Below are 15522 nucleotides of genomic sequence, written 5' to 3' on the forward strand. Positions count from 1 at the left end.
ATCCAGCTTTTCTTCCTTCCTGTGTGAGTGGATTCCAATGCATTGCTTTGCCTGGAAGTCAGTTGGTACCTTTCCGAAGCGTATGTCCAATCCATTGCCACTTACGCCTTCGTATTATAGAATCTATAGGTTCCTGGGCTGTATGAGGAACCTCATTTAATATACGGTTTGGCCAGAAAATCCTTAGTATTTTACGAAGACATCTATTCACAAAGTTTTACAACTTTCTTGTGATGGCCAAGTGCTGCACCAGCTGAACAGCAAGTGTATTGGTGATCAATATTCAATTCCAGTTTTCGCACTTTGTTAGATATCCTTTTTTTGGGAGCTTGACGATAATTCCACTCGTTGGGGCTTCTTTTATGAGTTGATGAAGCAGTTCCCTTGATGACGTTGGCGCTGCTTGTAAAAACTCTACGGAAATTTCATCAAGGCCTATCGCTTTATTGTTCTTTAGTTCTTTAATTTGCGGCAACGATCTTATCTATACTGGGAGATGCGGTGCAGATTTGCGGATTAATTTGTTCAGACGCTTCAGAAGGCATCGTCTGTACGTTGTTTGCAAACACTAGGTTTAAAACCAAAGAAAATTGCTCTTTCCACCTTTTAACTTGCTCATCCAACAAACTTATCACTGTACCGTCTACTTCTTTCACCAGGTGTTGCTATGTGCTGTGTGCACCGGTCAGCTCTTTGGTTATTCTGTAAACGGTCCTGCTCTAGCACCTATTTGCAGCATCTTCTGCTTCTTGCACCAATGCGTTGATATAGTTACGCTTGTCGCGGCGCACACTGCAGTGAACCTCTCTCTTTTTCATGCAATACGAGGACTGCAGCTCGTTTCTTTCTTCCCCTTATGCAGCAGTAATTCGAGCTCTTACTGTTTGCGTTCATTGATCCTTGCCCAAGATTCTTCTGAAATCCAAGTGTTGTTGCTTTCTTCTTTGGATCGACTATTCTATCAGCACCTGACCAAATTTGATAAACGCAAATATTTTTCAAACTGGTATCAACAAATAAAAAACGAAAAATGTAGGTTTGGTAAAATAAGTACAGTCTAAAACAACTGTCCAGATAAAATTTCTATGAAGAAAACAATTAAGAAGTTTTATGCAAAAGAACGAACTTTTCGAAATTTCTTATGGAAACATTATCTTAAGTAGAAAAAGTCTAAGAAAAAATAACTTTTCCGACAGAGAAAAATATAGCGCTTAATAGTAACTGTCAAACCATAGTGAATAGATAATAAATAACGAAATTTTCCTAAAAAATCACCATTTATTATTGAAAAACTGTGATTTTCTAAAAAAAAATTATTTAAAACAATATTTTTCAAAATTCTAGATGAAGATTTTTCATGACTTTAGTGCTCAAACGTTAAAAAGTTTCTGTTATGTCAAAAACAACAAGCGAATCCTAAATGTAATGGATTTACAAAAATTAATTGTACATTTTTTTAACCTAAGAAAATTGGAGAACCTCATCACGAATTCAAAACTGGTTTACATGCTCATAAACAAAAGAGTTTTAATCACAATCTGCGAAATTTAAGGTCATCTCTGTTCGTACTTATTCTACAGGAAGCTTACACTTATTGTAAAGGAATTCAAAATAAATAAATGCTCAGAAACCACCGCACCCTTTAAGGTCTTGACCTCGGTTTCGTCGCAATTTAGTTTTGTTTACCTGATGGTTAGAACGCTATGTGATTATGATATTTATGTTTGTACAGTAACAAATGTACACATGTATGTATGTATGTACATATAAATAAATCTCCCCTAGATATTTATTTTCAGTCGAGTAGTTAATTCCTTTAATAGAATCCTTAATCCCTCTCTCATTTTATTTGTACACTGCAGATAATTTTGTGCTTATGCCAGTGTATAAAAAGGTGCTCCCTTTTGTTCTTTTGTCTTCCAAACGAAACATCCACATTTTTTTGATTGATTTAATACAATCTAATAATTGCTGTTTCATATATGGATTATGTTGTTCTTAAAGATTGAAGAAATATAATAAAAACTCAAGGTTCTTAAAATGTTAGAGGTGCTCATAGAACTTTAGTCTTCCCTTGAAGATATTAAAAAAAAAAATTGGTGAAGGAAGAATTTTTAAAAAGTAAGCCAGTTGTACATCGCTAGCTTTTCCTTATACTTAGATATTAGGACAGGTAACATTTCATCTAGAAATTTAATTCTCACTTAAAGTTGCATGTTTGGAGTAAATCATTATGAAGCTACATGTTTATATAATTTTTCGTGACGTGGCGTCTTCTCGTTGTTTGGGTTTTTGTTTGTTTTATTATTATTTCCATAACCCATCGGATTGCTTATAACTTGAATGGTTAGATATATGTTCTTGAAGTGTGTAAGTAATAAAACTCTAACGCACATTAAAATCGGACGACAATAAGTCTCTTAAGCTAAAGCCCCAACCCCCCCAAACATGTATAATATCTCCACCCACTCATATCAGCTTTCATCCATATAGCCATAGTCATACTTTTGGTAGATAGAAGATATCCAGAGAGATAGGTATCCACAGCTAACCTCCGAGCTCAACCAAGCTCCAAAGCTAAAGTGGATTGTGTTGAAAGGCAACGCAATAAATAGGCATTTAAAGTATTTCGCCAGCGAGAGTCGTATAAACGTGAGTTTATGTTGCAAGTATCTAAGCATCTAGAAAGATGTGCCGAGTTGTTGTACGAGTATACAGCATTACACATCATTCCGATTTCAATTCATTCAAAAGGGACATACTCGTATAGCCAGTTACAGTTACAGCTATAAATAGCTTTAGCTACCTATGTTCGTACATAACTGAACGTTCAAGATGACGATGCTGATGTTCATGATGATAATGTGATGCCGAGACTTGTGTGTACACCCTTATGACAACCCCCAGTGTCGTCGTCGTCGTCGTAGTACAACAGCGCACGCAAAACCATCACGAACCCATCACTTACCCCCTTTTTTCCTATAAAAGAGCGAAGAGCCTTCTTTGCCTGCCTGCCTGCCTACATTGACATTGAAGGGATGCACAATGTTCTGAGCTCATTATATCCTTTAATTTGCCTAAGTGGATGTGTGCAGAGTCCTGTCTATAGCCCCCCCCCCCTCTACCCATCCTTCTCGTCATACACTGCCCTCTACTTTTCATCATGAAACATCGTGATGTGGACTTTGTTCGTGTGTGAGTGTTTGTGTGCTTGCGTATACATATTCATACTTGTACAGGTTTATGTTATATGGGTATGTAATGGATTGTCGGGATGTCAGACGTGATGATGACGAGGTTGAATGAGTGAATGGCAAAAAGGAAGAAAGTCACCGTTGCAATTATGATCGCCTCTAGCCCCTCCGACAAACAGCCAACCCTTTCAAAAAATGTCCTTACTGAATACATTCAGAAAAGTTCACTCTCTTTATACTTATCTATGTATATACTATACATAGTACATAAAACGTTGAGCCTTTTGTTTTGGAGACTTTTTTCTTCTTCTTCTTCTAAGTTCTAAACCCTCCCTTTTAAAAACGGAAACCAAAACTCGAAAGATTTTTTGTTTTATCTTGAAGACGTTGTCGGATACCGCACAACATCCTGTGTCAAGGAATTATAATTATTACACTCTTCAGAACAAACACAAACTAACATACGTCATGTGTCATACGGGATAGCGCGCTGAGTTGAATTGAGTCGAGTCGAATATGAACGAAATGTCAGGTGTGTGTATTTATTTTTAGCCCCATCAGTTGTAAGATGATGTGGCCAGAAGCTTTGAGAATATTTATAAAGCTAAGAAAATTTAATTCGATTACGATGAAAATTGTGTAATTTAAAGGCGTTTTCCTGTCAAGAGTTAAGGACTAAGATTTAATTTTTAAGAAGTTAAAGTTGATGTTTGGAGTTTCTATTCATGTCCCGAAACTCATTTAAAGTGTCTATCTCATGTGAAAAATGTCTGCATCACATCATCCTTTAATCATGCTTAAAAAATAGGCTGGGAAACCACCCACACTGTTACCATTTTTGCCAGTCTGTCGATATTTTCAAAACCTTAACATAAAATCAATAACAACATTTTGTCTAAAAATGTTAAGTCAATATCCTCCTTTGTTCTCCAGATTAATTCGAAGACCATTTTTTAGTAATCATTTTTTCTCAAGTTATTTAAGTCGAAAATGAGTTTTTTCTAATTTTGTGTTGTATTTTTTGTAAGTTTTTATTAAATTGGACATTTTAAAATGCTTACAAAAGTTTAAAACAGAGTTTTAAAGCTGTTCGAGTCGACAATCAATTTTGACCAAGCTTTAGTAGAATTCTGTTTTTATTTTTCTAAAAATAAGACCAGATATCTTATTTTACAATCAAGTCAAAATATTGAATTACGTGAATATTTTTCTTTATTCTGGTCACACTGATTCTTCTTAAGCTCATTCCCATGTTGACAGTCGTTAGAGGTGGTTATGGCACTGGTAGTGGCAGCAAATCGTAGCAATTTGCAGGTGGTTGGTTGGTTGGTTGTCCTCTAAAGTTCCTTTCAATTCCTATACTTGTTACACATTATAAATACATAAAGATACATATGTATCTATAAACATAGATAGATATACCAACGCGAGAAAGGGTTAAGGATGCAAAACAAAAAGCAATGTGTAAATATCGGCGACATTTTGAAGTCGCACATCCTTGTGCATGTGCATGACTTCAGTTTCGTCAAGCATAATGGCTTTTTGCTTCTGCTTCTGCTCCTACTACTGCTCCTGCTCTTGAGCCTTTTTAGCCTTCTACATAATATCAAACCTTCCTTATAATCAAGAACAACATGTGGGAGTGAGTACACATCACATAGAAATAATATTTTATAATGCTATATACGCTGAGCTCAGCTCAGCTCAGGTTAGAAAATTATGAAAGCAGCGAATGAACATGAGATGTGGGAGAAGCATCTTAATTAGCTTATAGTCAAGGATGAGGAAGATTATTTACATAGTTTGCTGCTACCGTTTCTCAAAGATGATGATGTGATTAAGATGTGATGCCAAAATGAAAGATGCACACTCATTTGCATATTAAATTAATCTCACTGCGATGACATTATCTGTTGTCGCACATAGACTTACAGTCTTAGAAAATATGTAATAATTTATTATATTATTACTTATTTAATAAAACAAAAAGGACTTTTCTGTTTGTCCTTACACTATGATCATGAAAATTATAATTGAGTTGCACTTTGAGGTCAAATTAAATATATTTAGGTTAAAAGTCCTTCGAAATATCTTATTTTAAAGAGAAACTAGTTTTAATTATTTTATTTAAATCATTTTAATTTGTATCCTTTCAGAGAGGAAGCAGATATCACGGACATCGACATAATCAACGTTCGCAGTCCCTAAACAGAGGTCAAGCACTCTCGCAAGCAGACGTGAGCGGAATGTGGTGACACCGGGGTGCCTCAGGTTTTTTTTTATTAAATTTATCTATACAATTAAAAATTAATACAAAATAAATTAACAGGAGGTCAGGCTGGTTGTGCTAGCTGCGCCATGGGTAATAAACTGAGCTGTTCCTGTGCGCCGCTTATGCGTAAAGCATACCGATACGAGGACTCTCCATGGCAGACTTCTCGTCGGCGGGACGGCCATCTCCTGAGGTGAAATTAATATGATATTATAAGTTTTAACTTAAAAACTGTTTTGAAAAAAAAAAAAATATTATTAAGACTTATTGTTTCAACAATTTTTAAAAATAATTTTTGGGGAAGAAATCAAATTTCATACTTCGGTATGGAAAATTGAATTCTATCGTTAACCTATACGACAAACAAGACACAAACACAAAAATGTATATATATTATTTTTTGTTTTATTAATTGGTCATATCTAAAAACAATGCAAGAAATATTTTCTTGGGGTTAGGAAAATATTTTATAATGCTTGACCGTTAAATGAAATTTGGAAATTAAAAAAAGAAATATTTTTTTTTATCTTTTTTGATGAAACAATCCCCAACCACTACAAAATCGGCGCGACATAAAAATTTTCAAAAAAAACCATGGGTATCTAAAACAAACAAACAATTTAAAAAAAAACACCAAACACTTGAAAAAAATATAAAATTTTATTCGCGATCATTCAACAAAATTATCAAAAAAACAATGAAACATATACTTTTGGTAAATGGTAACACGAATAAGTTCGTTCAGGTTGTGGGCTGAGGTGTTCCATGTATCTTCAAGCGGTGCTGGTACCGTAAAATGGCAACAAGTATCCGAAGATTTGGTTCCTGTCAACATTACCTGCATACAAGATTCACCTGAATGCGTATTCCACATAACAGCCTACAACAGTCAGGTTGACAAAATCCTTGACGTACGACTTGTCCAACCAGGTGAGCTAAAAATGTCAATTTTTATGGAATTTAAAAACAAAACAAAAAAAAAGAAATTTTATTGTAAAGTTTTAAGGATCCGGAATAGAGTTTTAGAGGGAAAAGAATGCAATCTTTTGATCGTTCTTCCTTAAAACTCTCTTACGAAGTTTTGAATTTTATTTGGTTCCTTTTAATTTTTATCTTAAATTTAAATTATTCAAACACATCATATAGGCACAAGAATTGGACAAGCATCAGAATGTTTCGTCTACTGGAAGGACCCAATGACAAATGACACATGGGGTTTGAATTTTACATCCCCCATTGATGCGAAACAATTTCGGGAATGTTGTGTAAGTATACTATTCGGATCTATGAGAGCAAATCTATCCCATTTTTGCTCTTACAAATCTCCGACAGCAAGGTTCAGTGCACAAAAAAATAAAATGAAAAGTAAATCAAATCAAAAATATTGAAATGATCATGCGAACATTAAAAATCATTAAGAAACCAGAAAAATTTCATTCAAAAAAAATTAAATTCGAGAAAGAACATAAACTTCATAAACATACATATACTCGTATCACCACGCACACATTCATCTTATAATTAAATCATAATTTAAGTTATTTTGTTGTAATATTCAAACAAAAGTAACACTCACTGCCAAAAATATGCATTCACTTAAAACTAACATACATTTAATGTCGATACTTATCTATTTTATATTTGTTTAATTATGATTTTAAGGATAAAGAAGAAAAACTATAATTCAATACTTAACAGAGATAAACATATATATTTTGTCTACACAGTACATATAACAACGTAGGTATATTCATTTCATTCTCGGAAAGAAACTGTTTTTTTTTTTTATAAATTACTATTTATAGAGTTATTTTTTTTATATTTTTTTTTTAAACAAAATTATGAGCTTTTCAAAAAATTTTCGAAAATAGTTCAAATAATTCTGCAATGTTGTCCTTAGTTTTAACCCAAAAGTTTACAATGTTTGTATTTTCATTTTGTGTCGTGTGCTGAGGAAAAACGAGGAATTTGGCTATATCTCCACTGATTTTAACGTGTAGCTTAGCTTTCGACGTAAACCTTTTTATATGCTATTTACTCTTAGCTTCTAACCGAGTTTCATTGAAATGGGTTTCTTCTTATTTAGAAAACCGCATCTGTAATATTTGATTCTACAGATACGCCCTGTTGTACCATTTTCTCGTAACGTCGTGTTATCCCAGCTTTACTTACTTACTTAAGGTGGCGCTACAGTCATGTGTGAATTGGGGCCTCTCCCAATAAACTTCTCCATCTTCTACCTTTCGATAATTACGGGACCGTAGATCACACAAAGAACTTTTCTCGAAAAGCCACCCAAGGTGCTTTTATCCGCTTTTGTCATAGTGCACGCTTCTGCACCGTATAGCAGAACGGGATAATAAGGGTCTTATATAGCGACACTTTTGTCTTTCGGGAGAAGACTTAACACTCAATTGCTTTCTTAGCCCAAAGAAACAGCGGTTAGCAAGAGTTATTCTTCGTTTGATGTCAGCGCTGGTGTTGTTTTCTGCGTTAATAGTGGAGCCTAGGTAGGCAAAGTCCTTAACAACCTCAAAGTCACGTCTATCGATATTGTTGTAAGTTCTTTCTTGATGAAATCATGAACATTGTTTTGCCTTCATTAATCGTTAAACCCATTTTTGCAGCCTCTACCTCAATACTCACAAAAGCAACATTGACATCACGCTGAGTTCTTCCGAATATGTTAATGTCATCAGCGTATGCTTGAAATTGTACAGATTTTTGAAAGATAGGGCCTCTAGTGTACGGCCTTAGGTACGATGGTAAACAAATCGCCTGACAGCGCATCAACTTGTCTAAAATCTTTTTCAACATCAAAAGGTTCTGTTAAGTTGTTTCCAACCTTTATGGAGCAGCGTGAATTCTCCATGGTCATCCCGAATAAACGGACGAGTTTGAAAGGGGTGCCAAAACTAGAAATGGCTCTATACAGCTTATCCCTGTAGATTCTGTCATATGCGGCCTTGAAATCGATTTAAAGTTAGTGGGTGTCGATTTGGTGTTCTTGGTTTTTTTTCCAAGATGTGCCGTTATGCGAATATTTGATCGACTGCGGAGAAGGTTTTTTAAAAGATGTTAAGTAGACTGATTCCTCTATAGTTGGTGCAGTTTAGAGGGTCTCCTTTTTTCAATACTGAGGTTCCATTTATCGGGCATGCTTTCTTCCGACCATGTCTTACAGATAAGTTGGTGCATGCTACTAACCAACTTATCTCCAGTTGCTTTAAAAAGCTTGGCGTTTAAGCCATCAAATATTGCAGTACTCTTCTCCTCACTGATAACACCATTTTTTTAAAAACCATCACGCCATTGCACGATTCTTAGCTTATTTAAGAAGACATCAACGATTTTTCTGCCCGGTGTAAAACGAATCGCTTTGATCGAAATACAAACACATGTCAGACAGTTATATTTTGTACTTGAGCGTGCTAAAAATTCAAACCAATATTTTCTCTACAACCAATACCCTTTCATAGACGAGTATAAAATCCGGAAGCTTAATTCTCTGACACTTATAGACAATTTAATACTTAAAGCCAAGTCAGAACTCTGCTTTGTAAAATGTGTGTCAAAATTAATATTTCAAAACCTATGTTACCGATCTACATCACCTTCTACTGACCCCTCCTCAAATATGGCTCTCGAGCATAGTTTCCTTTCTTTCAACGATTATCCCCTTATTCTTCCTCCATATCAAGACTATCTTCGAAAAATGTAATGTCAAATTTGTAGAAAAACGTAGAGCGATATAATTACATTTTTTCATCTTTACAACTCTGTTTTTTTACACAAACCCTCAAAATCACAACCTTTATAAGTCTTATGTTTCAAATGAACTCATTATTTTCATGCTACGGATTTTCATTGTCAAACGAAAACATTTTCGATTCTTGTATAAAACCTCGTCGCTAAAGCTTTTCTTTGACCAAGGTCGCCTTTAACTACATGAGTAACTATGTTTATAAGCTTAATTAACTTATCTTAAAACGTTCTCTGAGATTTATTCCAAAAAAGAATCCGCAGATAATTTCAGTTAGCACATTTTTTAGAATATTTTGATTACCTTCCGACTTCAAAGTTTGCTTATATTTTTCACCAAAATTTTAATATTGTTAAAAAAACAATTCTGCATAGAAAACTAGTTGTTTAAAAAAGAAATCTTTCCTGTAAGCTTCAATTTGTTTCTAAAAGATTAAAATTGAATTCATTGAATTCACTCAAAGATTGGGTCTTCAGATTTTGCAATCACAAATCATTGATCTCTAAAAAGATTGCAATCATTTTCAAACCAATTGTTTAAGAACGATCGTTGGTGCTTTTGATGCATTCAATTGAAGTACTTGCAGGCTTTTGCAGTCCTTGAATTCACTCAGAATCTTTGCAAATTATTCTTTGCAAATGAAGATTCAAAAATATCAAAAGAATGCGACTACTACAAGAAATTATTAATATTTCAATTAAATGCAAATACTTAACAATAATGCCTCAAATGATTCCAATCAAATTATGTTTTTAACACAAATTATTAATTATTGCAAAATGTTAACTTTATTGCATTCAATAGATGCAATCCCTAAATTTTAGTTGTAAGAAATGGCAATCACAAAAAATTGCATTCAGAATGATTTAATTCTTCTACAAGGCTTTCATAAAGTATACTTATTGGTTTTTGAAAAAAAACTACTTAAACTAATAAAATTAAAGTAAACGTGGGCTGGCAGTTAGTGCGAAGGGGTGGGACGCCAAAGGTTCAATCCCTACCTGTGCCACCTTAATTTAAAAAAAGTACGGGTACTACCTATTACGAGGAATTAACAAATTCTCCAAGGGTAATTCTTATCATGAAAAGTGCTTTCTCAAATTAGCTGTTTAGATTCGGCATAAAACTGTAGGTCCCCTTCATCCCAACTTTAGTCGCGCACAGGAATGGTTGAGAGTTGTAAGTCACTAGGCCCTATTTCTCAGTTGCGCTACCTTATTTATTTTTATAAACTAATCATTTTTAATTTCGTCTGTTTCTTAAATCATTTAAAACGTAATAAAGGCTGCAAAACAATTTGTTAAATTTTCGAAAAGTATTTTGAAAAGCGTTTATTAATTTATTTAATAAACTTTTAACCTACATTTTTAAATCATTTTCCGTTTTTAGTTTACTTCAATAAATTAAAGTAATTTTTTGTTTATTTTTTATTTCGCACATTATTATTGTTATTATTTTATTTTTTATTTACAAAAACAAAAAAAAAAATATTGGCTATTTCACTGGGCATTCCTAGTAAATAATTTTTAAACAAAATTATATTTCACTTTCAAAAATAAAGAAAACCAAATTTTCATTAAACCTTACATATATACTTTGGGATCTAGATTTTTCGTTGGAAAAAGAGCTATAAGGTATTTCCTTCAATGAATTAGCAAATATCGGTGTCATGTTTTTCTCGTCTTCCCATACACTGCATATAAAATATAAATATATTTATTTTTTTTCTTCAAATTCATTCCAAATTAATATTCACACCACCTTTTTGTTACATATTTTTTTTATATAACTCCTAATATAAAAAGAATAACAATTTATTTAATTTTTTTTGTCAATTTTTCTTTCATTTCCAAAAAAAGAAAATTAACGCATGAGCGAAAATATTTTTGTGTTCATCACATTCATTATAATAATATATTTCTTCATTCCCTTGGTACAGAACTTTTAATAACTGTGTTTCGTCCTTAAACTCCTTGTGTATCTATATATCTATCTTTTTGTAAGCAATTTTTTTCTTATATAGAAAACATCCTTTTTCAGGCATTTTTTTTCTGTCTATATCATTTTATATTAGTTCGATACAAAATTTATGTGTATGTTTCATAAAACACACAACATGGCTGTCAATGTTTTAACTTTTTTTCAAATATTGCAAAATTAGCATTATTTTTTGTATTTTTTACTCAAAATATCTAGAGTCTTTTAAAAATTAAGAAAAAGTAGATTGTTTTTTAATCTTATCATTTTTTTTATCAAAAAATCTCTATGTACACTCCTTTCGCTTTCACAAAAAACATCTATCAAAAAACACATTTTTTAAAATTGTGTTGTGCCTTCTGTTTTTAAATGAAACAAAAATTAAACAATAAATAAATAAATTTTAATATAGGACGAGCATAAATCTTGAAATCAATTATTTACTTTTAAGTGTAAGAAAATAAAATTAAAATAATTGTTTAAATATAAATTATCAATTCTTTTTTGAAAAATAAACTATTAATTTTATCATAGTTTAGTCCCAGATGAACAAAGACTTCAATCAATTTGTTTTGTCTTACCAAAACTTTACCTATTTCTATTAAACATACCATAAAAGCACAAAGACATATTTAAAAAAATAATCCTGGAGCTTTGAAATTAGGAGACATGAGTCTCTGGGTCTTATAGGTTCTTGTGTCTCATTGACACTGGTTGGCCAGGCTCAGACTGTCTGAGAGAGTGGTGGCTGAGGTTGAAGTATGCGGAGCTCGAAGTTATTGTAAGCTTCTGTCTTCCACCTATGGCCCTTAGAATGCCAAATGTATATGATACAGCTCATGCTGTGCTGGTTTATGGCCGAAGCATAATTTCGAAGTAATGTGTAATGTATTACTGCAAAATTATACTAAGATCGTAGACCAGCGTTTTTCCGTGGTCCTGATATTGTGTGTAGACCCACCGTGAAATGAGTCCCAGTCCTTAACGAAAGGTTTAAAGTCATTTTTTTTCAGTAGAAAAGCGTGTATACATTTTGGAGAAATATTTCAATGGAATTCAAAATTTGGAAAGTTAAAAATGGCATTATTTATCAACCTACAATTCTCTTAGATCTGATTTTCAAGAATTCCACCCTCACTGTCCATTTAAATAAATGAAGTCATTATTAAATTTTAACTAATTGTAGAAATTCAGGCAAAAAGTAGAAACTGTTGTCTTGACATTTTAAAAAATACGCTTTTATAAATCTTTTCAAAGATTAGCTCATTTTAAAAGTATAATTCTTAAATTTTTAACAAGTATGTTTTTCTGAAATTGAAGATGTTCATTTGATATTTGATTATTATTAAATATTTACAAATCTAATTAAGCTGAAAGTTCCTACAGAAAATGTAAAAAAAAAACATTTAAAAGTTTGTTAATATAATTTCTTGACTTATGCTCAAAATAAACCCTTTGAAATCGCCTTAAATTCCTTGAACACCTAGTAACTCCTTAAAACTCTCCCATACCTACCCTGCCCAAAATACCTAAAAAGCGGTTAAAAATTAGACATTCTATCCGAAATGGATTAAAATTATTATTATTTTCCTGTAGATAAAGAAAAACTCAAGTTCCACAAGAACTAATAACTTAAAAAAAAACAAAAGCTTTAACTAAAAAAGACGACACATTTATTCGAAATAAATAAATAAAATACTTCTCTAAAAATTGATTAAACATTAATTAAAAAAAAATAACACTAGAATTATTTTCTAAAATGTTTATTTTTTCCTGTCTAAGTATGTATGTGTGTGTCGTATTTCTCTTTCAAAAAATTTAAAATTTACACGTTACAAGCAAAATGTTTCTCTCTCTGAATTCTCTTAATCAAAAAATAAAAAAAAATTTGAAAAGTACAAATTGAAAAACAAGATACAAAAAATTATGAAAACAAAAAAAAAAAGCCGCACAAACAGAACCTTGTGATTCCCAACCGACTAACCTAACATAGTGCGACGTTTTACAGTCGCCTTCTTTCAAATTTTCACGAAAGGCCTCCTCGAGCTATTCGCTGAAATTGGATCCACCTGGCAAGAGTAAGGTTAAGGCGAAGCGTAAGCCCGTAAGCACTCCGGCAAGTCCATCAAGGGTACGAGAGCCCCAGTGTACATGCATGACAGCTGAACAATATGCACGCTTACGTGCACAGGATCCAAGATATCGAGGTTTGTTGGTTTTGGTTTTTGTTTTTTTAGTTTTTGGTTGACTTTTTTGAATATAATCAAAGGATGCCTTCATGTAGGTTCATCAACTCTGCCTCGGACAGCTTCTAGGGCTACAGACACAGAAGCGCAATCACAAAAGGTTATGAATGCAACATCCAGCACATCTTTGTATGATAATGTTGCATCTGGAACACAGTCTATGCAATCAGGACAAGGTAATACATAATTTTCTGCCCAAAAGCACACCACACCACACCACCCCAAAAAATTGTGCTTTTGGTTTGTGTCTTTGATAAAACTGGTGAATACAAATTAATTTTTGTGTTTTTTTGTTTTTTTTTAAAGGCGATACACTTTCACGTCAAACTAAATCACAAGAAACCAATACCATGTCCAGTGGACAGAATATATCTGGAAATGCAAATTTAGCAGGAGGAGTGAATGCCTCCAGTGGAGGGGGTGGCGTTGATTCGAATTCACAGAATCACGTGGGATCACAGATTGGACAAGACGACAACATGGGAGGCGGGCAGCGTGGGGAAATGGAGACGTGTAAGTCAGAAGGCACACAGGCAGGTGGAACCCTTCAGCAGAATACATTATCTTCCACAAAATCAACTGGTACCGGTACACGCAACAAAGATTACAACAAGGACTACAACGATGAAATGGTTAGTTTTTAGTCTTAGTCCTTATATAGTCTATAAAAGAAACTTTATTGCATTCTTGACTTTTTGAGTTTTGAGTTGCGTGTGAGTTTAAAGTGTAGAAGTTTTTTGATTCAAGGTTTTATTGGTCGTATTAAAAGTTATGTCAATTATTAAAGTACTGTAATCTAGAAAGTCGATATACGACGACGGTAAATTTCATTGCGTTTTTCTACATGGCATATGCACTTAAGGACAGGCACAAATGCAACCAAGTCAACGTTGGTTTCAGATGATAACGTAAAATTTCATTGTTTGAATTCTGAGCTGTTTGAGTAGGTACTTGGTTCTGCTGCGTATAGGGCTCAATTTCAAAGCGTTGAAAAAGGAGTATTTTGTTTGTTTCTTTTTCTGGCATTCTTCTAGATTGTATTATGTGTTTCAAAAAGCACTATATTTTTAAAAAAAATGTTGTTAACAAATTAAGCCTAGTGATATTTCAATTATTTTGCAATATTTGCTTCTAAAAGTTTGTCTGAATCAGCTGCATCCAGAACTCAAAACCCTTCCTCGTAAATTACTTTCTCGATACGAAAATCTTGGAACGTTTGATGTAAAATGAATGAAACTCATTAATATTAAAAATGTTGACAGATTTTTTCCTGAAACAATACAAGAAGTTTTTAACATCGAGTTACAAAAAAAAACCTATGCCATTGGAGAACTCCAATCTTTTGAGTTAAGTCAAAGTGCTCTTATGCCCATTGCAATGAATATTAATTTATATAAAGAAAAGCTTCTACATTCGTGTAGTGCGATAAAAAAAAATCTCTGAACTTCACAGCACTTCCAAAATAGGATGTTTAAAAAACAAGAGTTTTACGTCATTAGGTCCCAAAAATATGGCAAGCCTGTTCTGTGTTACTTTCCATTTTAATGGCTTGGCCTAGTATCAAGTATAATAAGTACTCAGTTCTTTGATAAAAAAGGGCTTTATACTTAAGTGAAGATACCAATTTCCAAGCAATCAAATTGTAAGTTACAATGGGTTCAATTCAAATCTGGCAACAAATTTACTCTACAAAAATTGTTTGTTTATGTTATGAGTTTTAAAATTAAAATAAGCACATTTTACTTTTTAAAGCTATCTTAATTTTGTTTCAATATTCAATTAAAATATTTATTGTATTTCGTCAAATTTTTAAAAAATATCTTAGCTGTTATAGACTTCACCTTTCTGACATTAACTATTAAGGAAATACTTAGTTATTTATGCAAGAACAGTTTTTATCAAAAAGAAGGAAAACGGATTGAAAGAAATGTTTCGTTTTGAAACGAATGCGTGCTTAAATACATTGAAAAACTATTAAAATAAAATTGAGAACGTGAATTTTAAAAATTTGAGCTGACTGAATGAATTGAATTTTGAATTTGATACCATCACTCGAAATTTATACCAAAA

The 15522-nt window shown here is 32.7% G+C and overlaps 2 protein-coding genes across 3 annotated transcripts in view; both read left to right on the forward strand.

Annotated features, from left to right (window-relative positions):
- The window catches only part of LOC129946452 (uncharacterized), a 38579-nt gene extending 33046 nt beyond the window's left edge, over positions 1-5533 (forward strand). The window contains exons 2-3 of the mRNA XM_056056635.1: positions 5351-5465; positions 5524-5533. Of these exons, the coding sequence (XP_055912610.1) occupies positions 5351-5449 (99 nt within the window). The 3' untranslated portion in view covers positions 5450-5465; positions 5524-5533. The remainder of the gene's footprint in view (positions 1-5350; positions 5466-5523) is intronic.
- The window catches only part of LOC129946450 (protein still life, isoform SIF type 1), a 325973-nt gene continuing 315980 nt past the window's right edge, over positions 5530-15522 (forward strand). The window contains exons 1-6 of one of the 2 annotated variants that reach the window (XM_056056633.1): positions 5530-5659; positions 6203-6396; positions 6613-6731; positions 13200-13413; positions 13476-13628; positions 13759-14084. In XM_056056633.1, the coding sequence (XP_055912608.1) occupies positions 5553-5659; positions 6203-6396; positions 6613-6731; positions 13200-13413; positions 13476-13628; positions 13759-14084 (1113 nt within the window). In that variant the 5' untranslated portion in view covers positions 5530-5552. Of the gene's footprint in view, positions 5660-6202; positions 6397-6612; positions 6732-12903; positions 13414-13475; positions 13629-13758; positions 14085-15522 lie in introns of those variants that run through there. The other variant, XM_056056634.1, reaches the window with a different exon arrangement.

The sequence above is a fragment of the Eupeodes corollae genome, chromosome 2 (assembly GCF_945859685.1).
Source record: "Eupeodes corollae chromosome 2, idEupCoro1.1, whole genome shotgun sequence".
NCBI lineage: Eukaryota > Metazoa > Arthropoda > Insecta > Diptera > Syrphidae > Eupeodes > Eupeodes corollae.